The 19506-nt window shown below is 32.9% G+C and overlaps 3 protein-coding genes across 3 annotated transcripts; 1 reads left to right on the top strand and 2 right to left on the bottom strand.

Moving 5' to 3' along the window:
- Positions 1-2249: 2249 nt before the first annotated feature.
- On the bottom strand, positions 2250-3126 carry LOC140959936 (uncharacterized). The gene has a single exon (XM_073417996.1). It carries the CDS (start codon positions 3062-3064, stop codon positions 2387-2389), a length of 678 nt encoding a protein of 225 aa, XP_073274097.1. The 5' UTR covers positions 3065-3126; the 3' UTR covers positions 2250-2386.
- A 10970-nt stretch (positions 3127-14096) lies between these two features.
- On the top strand, positions 14097-14543 carry LOC140957510 (zinc finger protein 7-like). The gene has a single exon (XM_073414808.1). It carries the CDS (start codon positions 14097-14099, stop codon positions 14541-14543), a length of 447 nt encoding a protein of 148 aa, XP_073270909.1.
- A 1219-nt stretch (positions 14544-15762) lies between these two features.
- On the bottom strand, positions 15763-18809 carry LOC140969792 (putative cyclin-A3-1). Its single transcript, XM_073431251.1, has 8 exons — positions 18396-18809; positions 17452-17684; positions 17300-17375; positions 17151-17227; positions 16984-17017; positions 16739-16888; positions 16334-16465; positions 15763-16142 (listed from the first exon to the last, which is right to left on the bottom strand). Exons 1-8 carry the CDS (start codon positions 18738-18740, stop codon positions 16071-16073), a joined length of 1119 nt encoding a protein of 372 aa, XP_073287352.1. The 5' UTR covers positions 18741-18809; the 3' UTR covers positions 15763-16070.
- Between the last annotated feature and the right edge of the window lie 697 nt (positions 18810-19506).

The raw sequence follows: 19506 nt of genomic DNA, 5'->3' as shown, positions 1-19506 counted from the left end.
AAAAGCTCGTTTGAGTTCGTTTGTTAATCATATCAAGCCAAGCTCTCGACAATTTAATCAAACCAAACTTAAGCCTAAGGATATTCCGATCGTGAACCCGCAAACAAGTTCGTTAATAATCTCGCGAGCTCAAGCATGACTTGTCTTGGTGGCTCGTAAGCTCGAACTTGAGCTCAAACTTCGAGCTCAAGTCAAGCTTGTTGAACAGATAAACGAGCTATCAATAAACTAAGCTCGAATCCGGCTTGATTAACATGATAAACGAGCTTTTAACGAGCCGAGCTCGAGCTTTTCACGAGCTCAGTAATTTCAAGACAAATCGAGTTCGAGCCTGATGATAAAAGCTAGAATCGATATCGAGCTTCTATCAATCTTAAACGAGCCAAGCTCAAGCCTGATAGTGTTTGGCTTGGTTTGGATTATTTACATCCCTACAATTACACATGCATACGTTCAGCACAAAATGGAGACCGCGGCTACAACAAGATTTGTAAAAAAAATCAACTCTTACATATACGTATTCTTGTTTGAAAAGTAAACTAGTTTTTGTGCTAATTTTGGACTAGGATACGAGGATAATGACTTGATAGTCGCTTCATTTGTTCGTGGCATTCATATCCTATATTCTACTATCTAGTGTCAGATTTAGGACATGTTATAAGTATTAATCCAACTGAAAGGCCAAGTTGATTCCACTGCAGTACTCTATATCAAGTCTGTGAAACTACAAGAACAACTTATCCACAACAATATAGACAAAAACAAACCAAAACTCTGCTCGAAAGAAAAAATAATGGTGTATATTTAAGATATAAGAGTTCATCGTGAAACAAATTTTACAGAGTTTACCTCCACATGCATGGTGTGTAAAAGAACCAATTTTTCCACTAGTCCCATTAATAGCAGGCAAGAAGACTAATCGATTCCAAAACAAAATATAAAATCTCACCAGGCGAGGAGACTCTTCATGATCATATATCTCAAGTACTTGGAAGCCAATACGTCTAAACTTCGGTTTATCCCAAAACCACTCTGAATAAAGCCACATAAATTGTCAACAAAGCCCCAATCAATGCAATGACAATTGAGTGAGGGAAGAAAGAAAGGAGCAAGACGAAGGGAAGAACATTAAAACCAAGCCATACAGTAAATACACATTCAGTCCAATACCTAAATTTATACCTTATACAACTCAAGGCCACGTATAACTTTCAAATCTTCCTCGTAATTAATGAGAGCTCAGTTTTTATTCTAGGCATATTCTATCACCAATGCCCATAAACTCTTTAGGCTTTAGCTCCTATCTTTAGAAACCATAAAATATCAACGACAATACAGTAGCGATTAATGATGTTCCACAAATTATTCAAATCTATTGTGAAATAATATCATCATACAATACAATTTTAGTTCTAATCTATATCATGTAATTGACAACACAATTTTAAACATCGGAATTATTATAAATGTGAATTGTGGTATCATCTGTAATTTGTCAGTGAAGCATATATAGAAGTAATAAACACTACCCTTTTTGGCCGGTGTGTTTCCATTTTAGCATTAGAAGATTCTCTCCGAACCTGAAGTAAAAATATTAAGAAAGAATGGCTCGTGAAAGATTGAATAAGCAAAAAACGATTGAAATAAGAACCTGTTTCAAGCCAAAGAGCTTCTGAACAAGAGACCTTGGGAGCTGCGGGCAGCACTTTAGGATCCATTTGAGAGCCGTCGTGGAGGGGGAAGCGGCAGAGTCCTTTTCTCTGCCGTCAGACGTTCGGCTGGAGATTAGCTTTCTGATTTCAGAACCACCGGCCAAGGGAGTGAACGGGGGTAGAACCAACCAGTTACTATATATCGCTCTCTTCTTTAGAATTTTCACCATCGGCAGCCACGGCAGTGTTACTGAAGTATTGATGCTGACAAATCAGCACCGTTAGAGTTTCTCTCAAGCCAGCCGTGTCAGTGTTCGTCCTTAGCAGCTTCCAAGCAGCTTGAGCGAACACAGTCGACTTCATTTGACACATTTAAAAATAATTTTGTGTGTGACTTTATTTTGTTATATTTTATTTTTAATTAAATAAGTATATTTATGAGAGGGGTATTTTGAGAGAGAAAAATTCAGTATGATTTGGAGATCAAAAGTAGAAGATTTCCCGTATAACCCAAACTCCGACACACTTGACGTTTTGCATGTTAGATTATAGATTAGATGACTAATCTTGGATTATTTAAAACATGGAAATTAAAATATGGTCCCTCAAAATTTGATTGGGCTAATTTGGAAACAAAAAAATTTATTGCAAAAGAAATATTTCAATCTTTTATTCGTAATAATATTCATGTCAAATTTATATATGGAGGGCCGACTCCGATCCAATCATAACAGTTAATTATTATATTTAGCTTTGTAATCACTCCAGAGCTGATCCACGGTCTTTCCGAGCAACTCCACAAAGAAATTAACGTTGTAACCATTTCTCATCTTCTTGTTGAGCTCCGCAACAAACCCATTCCTCAGACCATTGCAATAATCCAGGAACCTGGCCGTGACATCGTAGCCTTGGTCCCATCGGTCGCCCTGTCCTGGTCTGACCCAGTGGCTCGGAGCATAACCCGCCCTTAGCCGAACGAAATCAGCAATCCCTTCGATCAAACCTCCGGGAGTTTGCCCGTTCCCATTCCATTGCCAAATGTGTGTCATTTCGTGGTACAAAACCCCGGTGAACTCCCTTTTCACGTCACCTGAGTAGCCTTGGATGTATCTTGCGCTTACGTGAATTTCATTATTGCTTGCATACGCAACCCCGTCCATATCATCGATGAACAAGCTCACTTTCGCCACATCTTTCCCCTCCGAAGGGCCGTTCTGCTGGAATGTTCTCAAGATGAAATTTGTGGCGTCCACCATAGTCTGCAAGCTGTATTGAGCACCGATCTCCGTGTTAAATCGAATCCCACCAGGCGTGTTGCTGGCGGTGTTGGCGACGGAGTATACGACGGCCGTGCATCCTTGCATGGCCGATAGAATGGCGAAAGAAGTAACGATCAAAGCTAAGTTGGTCATTGTGTTTTTTCTTAATTTAAGCTTGATATTGTCTTTCGTTTTTGAGGTTGTTTATTTCGATTGGATATGGGATTTATAGTCGGCCTTAGTATCATAAGCGTTTGACTTAGTCAATTAGTTAATTAATATAGAATAAATGAAGGTTTGGAAAAGTAGAAATCAAATTAGGTTACGTCAGGTTGGTCGATTGCTCGACTACAAATGTCATTGATTTGATTTTATTCTTAAAAAAATGTCATTGATTTTTTTTTCAAGGTCGAGTAATCCATATTTTAGTCGTTGGATTCTAGTCAAAATTGATGAACTATTCTGTCTAAATCTTAAGCTTATCATTTTATTTAAAGGAGTAAAAAAATTGTTTTTTATTTACTATTAAACTAGGGAAATGAGAATTTAATTTAAGAATAAGATAAGTTTATTGTGAGACGGTCTCACAAATTTTTATTCGTCAGACGAGTTAACATAATTCATACTTACAATGAAAAAAAGTAGGTCTCTTGTGAGACGGTCTCACGAATCTTTATTTGTTTGACGGGTCAGTCCTACCGATATTCACAATAAAAAGTCATATTTTTTCATTGATGATCCAAATAAGAGATCCGTCTCACAAAATACGACACGTGAGATCGTCTCAAACAATTTTTTGCCATGAAAAAAATATTTTCAACATAAAAATAGTACTTTTTTATAGGTTGGATCGAGTTGGAGATTCGTCTAATAAAATTTACATGTAATATAGTCTAATGAAAAGTTTTGTGTGGCATGATCTAGTTTAGGAAGGGGACCCCGGGGCTCGGACCCTGCTCAGTCGATTAGTCTTTGGCTATTTATTCATTTGTCTCTAGCTCTTTCGTACTCCATCCCATACCAATTCTATTTGAAATTATTCGAAACCAAAAAGATGTCAAACTTTGTGTTATCTATATCATTAATTAAAGCTACTATCCCCATAAATATTTAATTTTTGGTATATTTGTGAAACTTTTTTTTTATTTCAAAAATACCATTTAATCACTCAACTCTATATTCTTTTTTTTTTTGTTTATCATCTCTCATATATTTTCAATTTTAAAAATTGATAACTTTCATTTTAAAATACATCCTTCAACATTTTTTCTAGGGATCATGAGCCCCGCTAGAGTATTATGATTGAGAATACTTAACTAATTTTGGTGAACCTTTTCTTTATTTCTAAATTTAACCCTACACATTTGGATTTAATGCATATAGTTTTATTTTTGAATTTGACTCTTTCAAAAAAAATGATTTTATTTAATATATTAAATAATTGTTTACTTCTTTTTTTATTCATACATTATGTTTAAATTTTCATATTTCATATTTATAGAAAAATCTTCTTTCTATATCGCTTATCATATTTAATTTTGTAAATATCATAACTAAATCAAAACTTCAGAAAAAAATGTAAAATACATAATATTGATGTACTATATTACACACGATGTATGTGTCCATTCGCTAGTGTTAATTAAGGTAGAGAGCCTAATATTTAATTAGTAGGTCTCTTGTGAGACGGTCTAACGAATCTTTGTCTGTGAAACGAGTCAACCATACCGATATTCACAATAAAAAGTAATACTCTTAGCATAAAACATAATACTTTTTCATAGGTGACCCAAATAAGATATCCGTCTCACAAAATACGACCCGTGAGACAGTCTCACACAAATTTTTGTAATACTTAATTAACGTGATGCCTTTTTTAATTCCGAAATCATCCACCCCTCACACATTTGATTATGAAGAGGAAGATTCTTCAAGTAGGTAATTCTTCAAGTAATTTGCCAACTTGTCCTACCATTCTTGATGAAGAGGAAGATGATCATGAAGAATGTGTTACTCGCTGATTTTACATTGATCTGTTTAAGTTCTGATGAGTTATTTTTGGGGATGACAAGATTTTTTTTGGAGAGATAGTAACTTTTTTTTTAATGTAATTCATTACGTCGTGAAAATACTTTGTTTGTTATTATTAAGTGTGGTCGAAGACATGAATTAGTTTTCTATTGTGTTTTATTTAGAGAGTTGTTTGTTTCATAATTCAGTCATGTGATAAGAAGATTACAGTTTTCATTTTAAAAAAATTCGGGTCTAACAGGTCTCGCGGGTCTACCCGACCCCATTTCGTATTTGGGGTGGGGTGAGTCCGAAGAATATTTAAACGGGGTGGGACGGGTAATGGGTCAAAGTTTTCTTCATGGGACGGGTCTTGGGTTTAGCTATACCCGTGCCATTGACATCTCTGTAATATTCCGTATTATATTACTACAAACAACGTACTTTTAATATATAATTAAAAAAAATTTAATTCTTGCATGGGACATGGTCAAGAATTTTGTGTCTTGTTTGGACACGTGAAATCGGATTTCTTCGTACAATTTTTTTTTTTTTTTAAATTACTAGTGGAACAATATTTTCTCTCTTTCATATCCGTGTCGTCTTTAAAACCCATGGACTTAGTGCATCGATTGGTCAATTACGTGACTGATCATCAATCCTTTCTATATTTTTCGTTTTTGCAATTTGGTTAGGATAATATTTAAAGAATATCATAAATAGTAATATTAGATATTTCGTAATTTTAATATTCTTTACAACATTAAATATGCTACGTAAATTTATAAAAGGCAACATCAACATCTCTTTAAAACTATAAAGTACTTCAAACATCATGTTACGATCATTTATTGAGATAATTCATCTAATTATAATTAGAATCTCGCAAGTAAGATGGTAATATATTGGCAAAATAATGTAGACGACAGACAACACGTATAGAGGTGGGTGGTGTGAGCATAATCAAAGAATACGTTTTTGTTAGGCATCGACTTTGAAATATGCATTCAGACGATGAATTGCATTTATAAATATGTGCATTCTTTCATAAATTTAAGTATCACATTCTCGAGTGTTTCTCTTATCTTGTAACCTTTGAGTGCTTATTTCTATAATATTTTTGAGGTATTTTTTTTTATCATATATTCAGAAAGTGTATGTTTTTTTGGAAACACAGTGAGTGATTGTACACCATAAAATAATATAATGAAATTTTTTTCTCTTGTCTTTATTCTTTACATTAATAATTTTTAGGGTTTTTTCACGTAAATCTCGGTATCTAGTTTAATACTTTATTTTCATATTATTATCTCAAGTGATCGCACGTGAGACCAACAAGTGGTATCAGATCTTTGATTTAAAATTCCTTAAAATTCTTAGTAAATATTGTAGTTGCAAACTAAACTGATCCTCCAATATAACAATATTTTGTCTTTCATATCCGTAGAAACGCATGGACTTGGTCCATTGATTGGTCAATTACGTGACTGATCATCAATCCTTTCTTTATTTTTTTCGTTTTTCCAATTTCGTTAGGATAATTCTAAAAGAACATCATAAATCATAATATTTGATATGTCGTAGCTTTAATATTCTTTACAACATCGAATATGCTACGTAAATTTATAAAAGACGACATCAACATCTCTTTAAAACTATATAGTACTTCAAATACCATTTTATGATCACTTACTGAAATAATCCATGTAATTATAATTAGAATCTCGCAAATATAACAGTAAGATCGAGTTTTTATCGTGTTAAGAAAGTTATGGCTAATTTTATCAAAATCTTTTGAAGCCAAATAGAATGTCTTAATTGCTCTCTTTGGTGTGATCGACAGGTATTGTTTATTTGGTCAAGATATTAGGATTAAACTCTAAATTTTATATTGATTTGATTATTCTGTTTGCTACGATTAATTCCATTGACTTGATATTTAGTGGGCGGCTGAAAATTTAATACAATCACCTTTTGATTTTGTCCTCTCGCCCAGTTTGGTCTAGGCAATAAATTTTAATTAATAGTTCTTCATATATCATTCTAAAATTAAATGAATATTCATGAATATTTTAATAGAATTATTTTTTTTAAAAAAAAATTAATAAGAAGAAGAAGAAAGTTTTCATAGATAAAATTGAATTCGCCTTCTGTTTCAATTGGCCATGCTCAAGTAAAGATTCAGGTTGAGGGCCAGAAAAGAAAAAATTTCTTGACATGTCGATTTAGGTGTATATTTGTTGTGGAGATACGCTAACCTTTTTAAATGACGGTTTTTTGTGGAGTTAATATATATTATTGACTTTTATAGAATCTCATGACGTTTTAAAGATTTTCACGTATTGTAAATATATTTTGCAGAACTTTCATGTATGTAAGTAAAAATTTTCATAGAATTTTATGGATTTTAAAAATTATAATTGTGACTTTTTATTTATTTCTTTGAGCTAGCATTTGAGCTTGAATAATTTTATTCTATTTAAAATATTTTTATCTATCGATATAAATAATTTTTACTTTCTTATGGATTTAATTTATAAAATAAAATAAATTAGTTAGTACTAAATTTATTGCGATTTCAATTATTCAAGTCAATTCAAAATATTTAGTTAATTGATTAATATTTTTTTTTAAAATGTGTATAATTTTTCAATTTAATAAATAATCAACTTTTGTTAGAATTAAAGGTTTTAGAGTTTGACAAATAATGTATCAAAGTTTGAAGAACTGATCAACTAAAACTGAAACCACTCAACTGCAGTAATTCGAACTGAAGCTATCTAAACAGAAGTTGTCTGAACTGAAGTCATCCGAACTGAAGATAAATGAGTTAAATAATTGGATGCAATCGAACTGAACAAAGTTAACTGAATCTGTAAAGTCAGCTGAACTATCAGTTAGAATTGAACAAGACGCCTTAAGTCTGTTCAACTGATCAGTCAAATAGTCGAACTCCTGATCAGTTTGACATGTCATCAGTTAGCTCAGCTATCAATCGACAAATCGTATGCAGAAGACTGTAACAAACAGAAAGAGCACCGCATAAGCAGACTACAACATCGTACTATTGTCAGAAGAATGTTGACATATTCAGAAAGGACAAATCAACATATAAGTATCAATTAATGCATTCAATGTTACCGTTGGAAGCAAAACCTATAAATAGCTGATGAGTTCAGTGAGAAGAGATTGATTTTTGAATTGAGAATTCTTGAAAAAGAGAACAAGTGAAAGATCAGTCATACAAGATCAATTACGATATTTACAAAAAGCCCACACTTCATAGATATATTCATAGCTTTCAGGCTATCACATGAGCAAAATCACTAGTAATTTACATTGAAATATTCGATCTTTTGAAATCAGTTGTGCTGCGAAAGATAATCAGTTTGTGTACTGATAAGTTGTAAGAAACTAAGAGTTTCAGTTTGTCAGTGTTTAAGTTCAAACTGAAGTGAGTTATTACAAGTTCTGTAATCAATCAAAGTTTTTTTAGTGAAAACCCATCCTTGTGATAGAAAGGGTGACATAAGAGCGTTTGAAATTTTCGAACATCTATAAAAATCTTTGTGTTCAGGAGTTCATTTATTTTTTTAGTATTCAATCTATCAGTTAGTTTATTTACGCATTTCAACTAGTTAACTGACTGATATCGACAACAAGATAATTGAATTCACTAGACCGATTCATATTTTAGAAAAAGAGCAAAAAATCTTTAAGTGTTTATTCAACCCTCCATTCTAAACACTTTGACCCATCAAACCGTTCCTAACAACTTTAAAATAATTTCATTTGTTTTAAGTAATTTTTTAAGAAAATATATCTCAATTTTGTTTTTGACAATATTTTTTAACAACAAAATAAACCAAAAAATTATATGTACCAGAAAATATAAAATAATTATGTTAAAATATTTGCAATTGTTGTGTAGTATAATAATTTTTTTATTAAAAATTTAATAAATATGATTGTAAATTTTGTGAGGTTTTGTAATCGAAAAATAAAGAGACTAGTGTAAATAAATTTGATTTTAAAATATTTTAAAAGGTGATTTATATTAGCAATATAAAAAATGTTTTTTTGAAAAGTCTAAAGAATATGAAAAAATACAGAGAAAAGAATGAATTAACTAGTTTTTATATATAGATTGTTTTCAATAGAAATGAAAATGAGTACGTGAGTTAGAGAGATTTTTCATCCAAATGTTTAGGCTGAATCCATGATATTTTTTACATTTTACAATCGTACCGTACCATACGTTTTAATTCTTGTACATAATAAAATTTCGTACACGCTTTAAAAATATAATTATATTTTGAATATTTCTAAACTTTCGTAAAAATTTTAAAAGTCAATTTTGAATATCACATGCTTTATTGAAACTGTACGAAAGCTTATTTTGAATACCACTAAATTTTTATAAAGTACTAGCATCACCACACACACGATGCATGTATATAATATAATTTATTTAGCATTATATGTTATATTTAAATAGTGTATATTTTAAATAATTAGTTTATTTTTTATTTTTATATATAAAAATAATTTTCTCAAATATTTGATTTAATTATGGATTTTTTTGTATTAACGTGCATGATTGAAAGTAATAATGAAATAAGTGACATTTTAAGAAGTTCTCGAGCATCAAACTGATGAAGTTACGCCGCTTTATCTGGTTGGCTAGATGAACTGTAAAAGAGTGATACCAGATCTTAATGAGTAATCTTATCTATGATGGGGACAAGGCTGACAGTAAGGAAAAAATAAGATTGATCTATAAGAGATACGATACACACCAGTAGATAGACACACACCTCCCGGACTTATTGGCCTAAATGCCCGACCCATTAGGATTCAAGTAGGTGCACTCTGCACTGCCATGAGTATAAGGAAATAAAGTTGCTTTTTGGTTAATAGCTATTAGCTTTTGACCTAGTGGTAAACACTTGATCCTAACAATTGGTATCAGAGCGTGGTAATTGATTCAAACTTCAAACCGCTCAAGAAGCATATTTTTATACTTCTTGTGAGGGAATGTTGAGTTAAAACTGCATGAGTGAGAGTAGTATTATCATGTGTGACCCTCCTCGGAAGTTTTTGTGCCTCAAAATTGCGATGTTGCGTTGCTTGATCTGGTAAGCTAAGTGGGTCGTAAAAGAGTGACATCAAATCTTAACTGATAATGTTGTCTCTGCTAGGGACAGTGCTAGCAGTAAGAAAGAGTACGACCGATCTTTATTTGATATGAGACAACACAATACATAGACATGCACCTCCCGAACTCATTAGCCTAACAAGCAGATACATTAGCATCCAAGTAAGTGCCCTCTGAGCTGTCACGAGTATAAAAAACATTACACATTGACTAATAGTTATAGCTTTTAGTCTAATGATAAACATTTGATCATAACAATTTTATATCTAAAAGAATATTTAATAAATTGAAAATTTATATATCTTACCTATAATAATTATTTGAGAAAAATATGATAAAATTCGATTAAAAATGCTTATATTTACTAATATATACATAAAATCAAATCTACGCATCTATATAATTAATATAAGAAAGATTTTGAACTCAGCTATTATATATACTTAGGGATGAGCAAGATTTCGATTAAACTGAATTAACCGACCGAACCGAGCCAATTCGGAAATTCGGTTCGATTATTTCGGAAATTCGATTTTTCAATTAAAAAAATTCGGTTATTTCGGTTCGGTTACGGTTTTCAAATTTTGAAATTGGTTAACCGAATTAACCGATATAATAAATACTCTTTTAAATAAAATTTTATTTTTTTTATCAATTTTTATATATATATATATTAATTTTTAATTTTAAAATCAACCCTAATTCTAATTCTAATCAACTCTTAATTTTAAAATCAACTCTAATTCTAATTCTAATAAACTCTTAATTTTAAAATCAACCATATCAATTTTTATGTCATCATCAATTGTACAATCTCATATCTACACAGTCTTGAAATTTTTATCATTCCAATTCGAGATCTGTTAATTCATTTTTCCCTTCCCCTAAAAACCTTTCAGGAGCCGTTCTGTGCAACCACTTGGCACCAGAGATCATTCCATCGGCTTCGGCTTAGTTCGTCCCCGAACCACACATTACTCTAAGAGGTCGACTATGATGCCATTATTTAATCCGACGGCTGTTCTCGCTCTACTAACACATTTTTAGAGTTTTTATTTCCTCACTCACACGCACTCCGAGAAAATTCATAAGAGGTTGGTTAATTCAAAATTGTCTTTAGTCAAACACGCTTAACTTTAAAATTTTTAAATTATTAGCTTCCGAAAATAACATGTACATTTTTTTGGTATGATTAATAACTATCAAATATTATTAAGCCATACTCATACATGCACAATCTTATAATATTTCTTATTCCAATGTTAAATCAGTCCATTAATGTTTCCCTCTTGCTAAAATCCTGTTAAGAGTCAGCTCCTTTTTCTGTACAAGTTTTTGACAATCTGTGCATGACAAAGTTAAGCATAACGTTGTGGCTGAGATGAGAACTCGTACGTAGCGGGCGTGTTTGCCACAAATTAATTCTAACATTTAGACAACCCGACCCCATTTAGGTATTTGCAATTTTGTATACTGCTTGTCTCTGCTTTTCGCGACATTATTATTATTTGTTCATTTAAATTAATATAAAATAAGAAAATTATTACATATAATATATTTGTGTAAATTTGGAGATGAGAACGAAAATTTATAAGATGGTAATTTCCGAAGAAGTTACTAATATATAATTTCTTTTTAAATTAAAATTAAGATTAATTTTAGGAGCACACATTTAAATTCTTAGATATATATATATACTTTAGAGGACACCAAAATATTTAATTCCAAATTTACTTTTCTTATCCTACTAAAAACCTCCTCAAGTTACCTCATATTTTACATAGATAAAAATCTAAACAAAACTCAACTCTTTTGAATTTAAAATAATTTCGTGTTAATTGTTTAGTATTATTCGATCAAATTAAAAATAATAATAACATATGCGATACGTGTGCATCTTTTACTAGTTATTTATTAAAGTTAAACCCATTTATTATCGAACTTTGAAATGATTTTTTTTTAAAAAAAACTAATTTTGATATGATGGTAAATTTTTTTAATTATTCTCGAAACAAATTCTAACCATCCAACAATATATATCAGATTTTTCTTCATACTTTATTTTCTCATACAATTTGTGAATTTTAAAAATGAATAAATTTCATTAAAAATAAAAACTTCTTGATTTTTTTTTCTAATTTTTCTACATAACACACATTTATCACGATTATCACTAAGTCTCGTTCCCGACCACTTTCCCCACGTCTTTGTATGAATCAATAAACCAAATTAAAAAAATACACTATATAATATAATCTAATCTAATGGTATAAATGTGCGCCCACTCGGCCCAATATTTATGTTCCTCGCCTAACTTATCTTTTTTACTCCATTTTTTTGAATTCTAGCATACGAGAAAAAGACATACATTATGTCAGATCTATGTCATTCCATATCGAGGATACATGAAATTAAATTATTTAATGATGATAGATTCAAAACATACATCAAGCTGTGTAGGCATACAATGTCTTGATCGATATTTTTAAGGCAAAAACTTGTGTCAGACGATCTCACGGGTCGTATTTTGTGAGACGAATCTTTTGTTTGGGTCATCTATGAAAAAGTATTACTTTGTATGCTAAGAGTATTACTTTGGATTGTGAATATCGGTAGGATTAACCAGTCTCACAGATAAAGATTCGTGAGATCATCTCACAAGAGACCTACTCTATTTTTAGACGGATTCGATATTCATTTTGGTTGTGTTTGGATAGATTGATTTGTTGAATTGAGATTTCGAATCTCACGCATCTGATTTTCAGTTATGTTTTGAACTAAAAATAAGTATCTTAATTCTTAGAATCTTTTCATGTCCAAAGTATCACCTAAGTTTAGTTATTTCATTTCTAAAATACTTCTCAAACCTATTCATATAATACTATGTCCCCATATTGGTTTAATGTAGATGTTTGATATTGTTTATAAATGGTACATAATTAGTTTCCGTAGCAATTTGAGTTAGCCATGCAAAGTGCAATGACATGTCTAGATTTTTCATTTTGATATATCGATGAATTGTTCTCAATAAGGACGTAGTCTATCTATTTGAAATGATATAACAACTTGAGATAATCATTTTTATAATATAAAGATGGACATGAAGTAATTATCAGCGAAGTCATTATACTGTCATGATCACGTAGGCTTGGACTCGGACTGAAAAAATTAATGAACGAAATGCCTACATTATTTGAATAACTCACTTCACTGTGCAGCCTGGGGAATGACAGAGAACAAAAATATATAAAAATAAGAAATCAAGAAGAGTGGCTGAAATTTAGTTGGTTGATAAAATTGGAATCTTGGGGAGCATTTCTCAATCATGATCCAGATAAGGCGATAATAAAAAGGTTAGGCAAGCAGATATAATGGCGGGCAATACAAACAAACTGGGAGGCATTGATCTGACCACAAATGGAAATTGTCGTTGGATGGTCAACTTTTGATTGCTTTCTACTGCTCAAATTAAGATGACACCCCATGGTGGAGCTAAGATTCTTAAGCAAGGGCCAAACTAAAAGTCTCTCATGAATATAACTTGATTCGATGTTACCTTAATGCCACATCTTATTTCTTATGTGGGACTATGCATTGGACAACGTGAAAAATTATACGTGATTCGTTGCAAGTAATTGTTGGGTAGCATCGAATAAACCCAACTAAACACGTAAAGCCAAGCATCACTTGGTGGGACAGTGAACAGAGAAATGAGTGATTATACACTGTGACTCGTTTCATCTATCTCATCATTCAATATGTTAGTTCATAAGCTCAAACTCAAACGATAAGCTTCTTAAACTGAAAATTCTCAAGCTTATTATTAGTCACTCGGTGAAGCCAATACACGGGACATGTCACACAATATGTATTCCATCCCTCGAGTGAAAAAAGGGTTGAACTTCATCCATTGATTTGAGCTTTCAACACCAAGAAGTAACTAATAGTCAAGAAGTAATAAAAATCTTCCGAAGATGCTATGGAAATAAGCTGCTAGAAAAAAAAGAAAAGGAAAAGATGCAGAGTGAAGAAAATAGTGACCAAAGAACACTGCAACAAAATGAAGTGGAATGGTTGAATTTGAGGCTGGGAAGGAATCCATCCCAAGACGAACCGTCACAATCGAAGCCTATATCCGCAAAGTTCTACTCTTGCAACTTCTGTATGCGCAAGTTCTACAGCTCACAAGCATTGGGAGGGCACCAGAATGCCCATAAAAGGGAAAGAGGTGCAGTGAGACTCCATAATTCCATGATCAGATCACTAGGCGTGCGAGCTCACTCCCTCGTGCACAAGCCAGGCAGAGATGGAACCGGAACTGTCGCAAGATTCAACGAGGGGAATGAAACAGCATGGCAGAGAAACCAAATGGTGGAAGCAGCAGATTCCGTGTGGCCCGGAAGTTTCCGACTGGATGAGCAGCCGTCGAGTCCAAAATCATTGGACCTGAATCTCAAATTGTAACGAGCTTTTTCATCTAGAATCCTTAGTTGTATCATACTTTTTCTTCGTGATCTACCAATCTGTTGAAAAGTTGCAACTCGAAGCACACGAGTACGCGACATAATAAGTGATTCGAGAACTTGTCTGGTTTTAATCTTCAAGCGCATGATTGAATGATGCCTTCACTAAGACAACTATCAGCCAAAAGAGCACCACCAACCATTTGATCATCAGACACGAAAGGAGCCTTCATCAAATCTAATTTGATTCCTAAAGCAATGAGTTCGAAGGGAAACCAAAGCAGTGGCAGAAGTTATAAGGACCTCCAAGATTGAGGGGCAAAATTTACTAGTTAACTATTTTTCTGGTTTTTGAGGGGTGATAACATACGTCAACTAATATTAGAAACAAAAAATTTAAACAAATCAAGAGGAATTTTCTAGCATACGATGATTCGCAAACAAAGGAAAGCGGGGATTCCTCGTTTTCATTTAATTTTGATCATTGTAAGATCTCTTCAGGTTAAAACTCATCTACTAATTTGTTCGTCAGCGATCACATAAATCTATTGCATGCCAGAAGCCGAAAACACGAAAAGTGGGAGAGTTGTTCGAGCTTATTATCCATTCCATATTTTTAGCGTAGAGCTGATGCAGGACATAGAACATCGGGAAGACAACGCCTGCGGCGACCGACCTTGGACGACTTTCACTTGCCTATATCCATTCATAGCATGCACCATAGTCCCAGATATAATATAAACATGGATCTTGGTAAGTGTGGTCGACCAGCAATATGACGAGTGGTGGATGGATGTATGAATAAGCTAGATGCATTAATTTTGTTACGTTTTTCGTCTACATCTATCAACGAGAACAAAGGCAAGTTGGCCAGTTCGTATGAATAAGAAGTGTCTCTCAAAAAGTTAATACCGATTACGCAACTCAAATCTTACATGTGGGACGACACAAGGTCAGCAATTACCAGTCACACACACAAAATTCGGTCCCGGAGAATCACAGTTATAGTATCGAAGAAAGTAGAGAGAAAGATGCTGAAATCAATTGGGTGGGAGGACTTTTAGTTTTAGTTACTGAAGGCCAAAAGGCAATATTGGATTATTTTGTTTTTCCTTTACATCGGTAATTGGTTGAAAACTTAGAACCATGTCCTCGATTCCATTATCTGAGTGGCAATTTTATAGTTGTTAGATACTAAATGTTGTAAGAGCAGAAAAATGTTCGAAATTGAATGCTTCGCTCGACCAAAAATGTATACTATTTCACAATTGTTCCTCAATTTCATATGTTACATACTGGAATATAAGCAAGCTTCATAGTACTGATTACTGAACCAATCGACATCATTAACACAAAGAACTTCCTTATGGCTGTGTCAACAGATTTAAAATGACGAGAAGATAAAAGTCTTCTCCAAAAAATTTTAACAATCCAACCAAGGAAGTAGTGAACTTGGGCCTTCATGCATGATTCCTTAAAAATATTTCCTTCTTCAGTGGAATCTGTTCAGCCATTTCTTGAGGAATTGTCATTCACTATTAACTTCAAAATAGCAGGCAGGAACTTTTGAAGGCGGATTCAATGCCGCGACACATTTAAACTGTTTCAAGGAAATAAATTGTCAATAATCTGATGCCAATCAGTTTTGTTTTCAGAATATATGAAATTTAAGTTGGCAAGAGATGCTCAGTAACACAGTAACTTCTAATATCATCTGTGACGACATTGAATTCAATATGGTGGTTGAACATAATGCAAAAACTAATATATGAAATGGCAAAATTGCGACACCTTGTGGTCCATATATTTCTTACTAACTGCTTGAGCCGATGTTTCTGCTCTTAGTTGCAGATAGTGAAGTGCAAGGACACATTCTTTCAGTTCAAATGGCTTATAACCTGTATACTGTTGCAGCACCCGGCTCTGCAAATTATGTAAATAATTTTTAAATGATTATTGACACAGACTGTATGGCTGCAGGTTATACGAGAGAAAATATTAAACTGGTGTTCATGAAAATACTATTTCATCAGTCTTCGATGTCTACAACTTACAAGTTTGATGAGGTCAATAAACATTTTGCCATATTAACACTTCCCAGTGAGGCATATTTAAACATCTCAACAGAATCACAAGTCTAAAAATTGTGCCAGTAGCCAGTATCATAATAAATTTTAATGCAAAGATCTGGCTTACCCATGGATGAAAATTTGGCTGAAGAATAAATCTTGATAGAAAGATGGCTGAAGCAGCAAGTTTTGAAGGAATGTATTGGGCACATCGATATTCCAATAAACTTAGCTCGGCAAGATAACAACAAAGAAAGTCGAATTGGAGATGTGAAACCTGAAAGATGGAAAACTTGGTTAGCCTTGTATTAAATATAACAAACCAAAAATAGGATAAAGCGATAACTGATGAATGTCAAGATTCCAACCTACCATGTGTTCGTCTTGAGCCACCCTGGTAAGAATTCTGCTCATTCAACAAAAAGTTAAGTTAGAATGTATAACTTACTCAACAGCTTGTCGGTACATCACAAAAACACAATGATGAAGATTTTAAACTAAAATCATCGGGGAAAAAAATTTAATAATTGGATACTAACCTGAGAAAAGTTTTAATCGTAGGATTACCCATCTCAAAGTCTAGAAACTTTAGAACGTTTCTCTCCATATCCACTACCTGTAAATAGCCTAAATTTAGATCACTAGAGTGCAACAATGCCAAACAAGGAATCGGAAACACACGACCGACCTCTTCTTTTGTGTATGTGTTATCTGTAATATAGCAAAAATCTTCAATATGTGGAGGGCTGATTTCTTCAAACTTACTGCCATTTTCATGAACTGTTAAAAAAGAATTTGCAAGAAGTACTACACAGAAAACACAAGTGAATAAGTGCTTACGCTGCAATAAGCATGCAAGATACGCCAAGAATTTGAAGTTTATTCCTGTTAAGGTCGTGGTAGGATAGATATCTATCGATGTAGTTTACGGTGAGATAAAGAGTGTCTGAAACAAATTTGTACTCTTCCGCGACCTCCACCAACCAATCAATTAAAACTTCGCGCATAACGGGCTTAATATCCTTTTGAACCTTTTCCATATAATTTGACAAGGGCCTCCTCTTCACCTCCACCTGATAAGTATACCTTCATCAGTTAACAGTAAACATTTCAAGCATAAATAATACTCCTATCAAGAAGATAAACACCGCAAGATCCTTTTTCAGTCTTCAATTTTCTTAACAAAAATGAAATGATGCAAGTGTGTGAAAATGTGGTAGGTATCGATTACACCATACCGGAAAACTACTCCATGTGTAACACGATGTATGAGTCACATGTGAATATCCGCACATTCGATTGCATTCAACAGTGTACACTTCATTGGAAGAGTATTTATTCTTGTGTAACATATACCAAATCACAGTAAAGAAGCATGGTTGACATTAAAAGGTATTAACATACCCGGCAACATAATGCACATTTACAAAAATCATATATACTGATAACCAGTTTAATCAAGTAGTCAAATTAAAAGAGGCATCCTATAGCCACATAAATTCGAGGGCTCCTGCAACAGTAGAGAACTGAGAAAACATATCTCGAGATCTAGTGTTAAATCGTTCCAAACCTTCAGTAGCTACAACAAAGAAAATGATAATACTCAGGATCTCTCTCTAGATTTCAATGATATCGCTCTTGTATTTTGTTTGAATTCGCGGCTCAGGGATTTTTTTTTTTTTGGCGACTTCCACGAACTCCGCTTGATTCCTCTCGCGGTCTCACACCCAATCATGATCATGGTAAAGTAAAATTTGACCAATAAAATAAGGACAAAAATTTACCTCCAAAGAATGCAAATGTTGATATATAAGCGAAGCATGGGAAAATATCGACAATTCTTCAGAACCCGCTCTAACACCAACAGCAGCAACATTTACTCCGATTTCATCGTTAACCTTTTCCTCGGCCACAACTCCAACCTTAGGAGCAGGCTCGGGCTTCCGTTTCCTGGTTTTTCCAGGAGCTGGATTAAGATTCAACGCATTGTTTGTGAGGTCCCCCAACACGGGTCGCTTCTCTGTCGCTTTGGGATGCCCTTGTGTCGATTCATATCCTCGTTTGCGAGACTCTGGTCTTCTATCGCACAACTGGTTTTCCCTGTCAGCCATTGAAGCTTGCCCCAACATTTATCTATTCTATTCGATTTGGATGAGCTAGGGCTTCACTAATTTATTTATTTTTGAATGGATTGTTGCCGCCATTACTTGGATTTCGAACAAAAAAATACGTAAACTGAAAATATGGATAATGAAAAATATGAGAAGTTATATTTGAAGATAAATTATTAATTTAAGAATATCAATCAATTAAATTAAATCTCATAAAACTCCAAATTATTGTGACAACTAAATCACACGTATGTATATGCAATACATCGAGTATTAAAAAACAGACAAAAATTTGTTTGATACGATCTCACGGATCGTATTTTGTGAGACAGATCTCTTATTTGGGTCATCTATGAAAAAATATTATTTTTTATGTTAATAACATTACTTTTTATGCTGAATATCGGTAGGGTTGACTCGTCTCACATAAAAAGATTCGAGAGACCGTCTCACAAGAGACCTACTCAAAAAAATATATAATTATAAGTGTTTAAATAATTACTTTAAAATATTGATGTAACGAATATATTTAATTATTATATAAAAAATTTATATCATTAGATGATATGATAGGTTGTAGTGTTTAGAAGTTGTTGAATAAATATTCGATATAATTTACTTTTTTAAATTTAATTTAGTTGGATTGACAACTAAATTAAATATTATCTATTGTCAATGTCAGTTAGACGTTGATTAACAAATGAGTGCGGAAAGAAGTCAAATTGACATGCTAAAACAAATCAAATAATGACTTGATTATGTAAACTGAAAGTGAAGAGTATGT

The sequence above is a fragment of the Primulina huaijiensis genome, chromosome 2 (genome assembly GCF_012295235.1).
Source record: "Primulina huaijiensis isolate GDHJ02 chromosome 2, ASM1229523v2, whole genome shotgun sequence".
In the NCBI taxonomy this organism is placed as follows: domain Eukaryota; kingdom Viridiplantae; phylum Streptophyta; class Magnoliopsida; order Lamiales; family Gesneriaceae; genus Primulina; species Primulina huaijiensis.
Note: the sequence above shows the minus strand (reverse complement) of the source record. Positions and strands in the feature narration are given on the sequence as shown.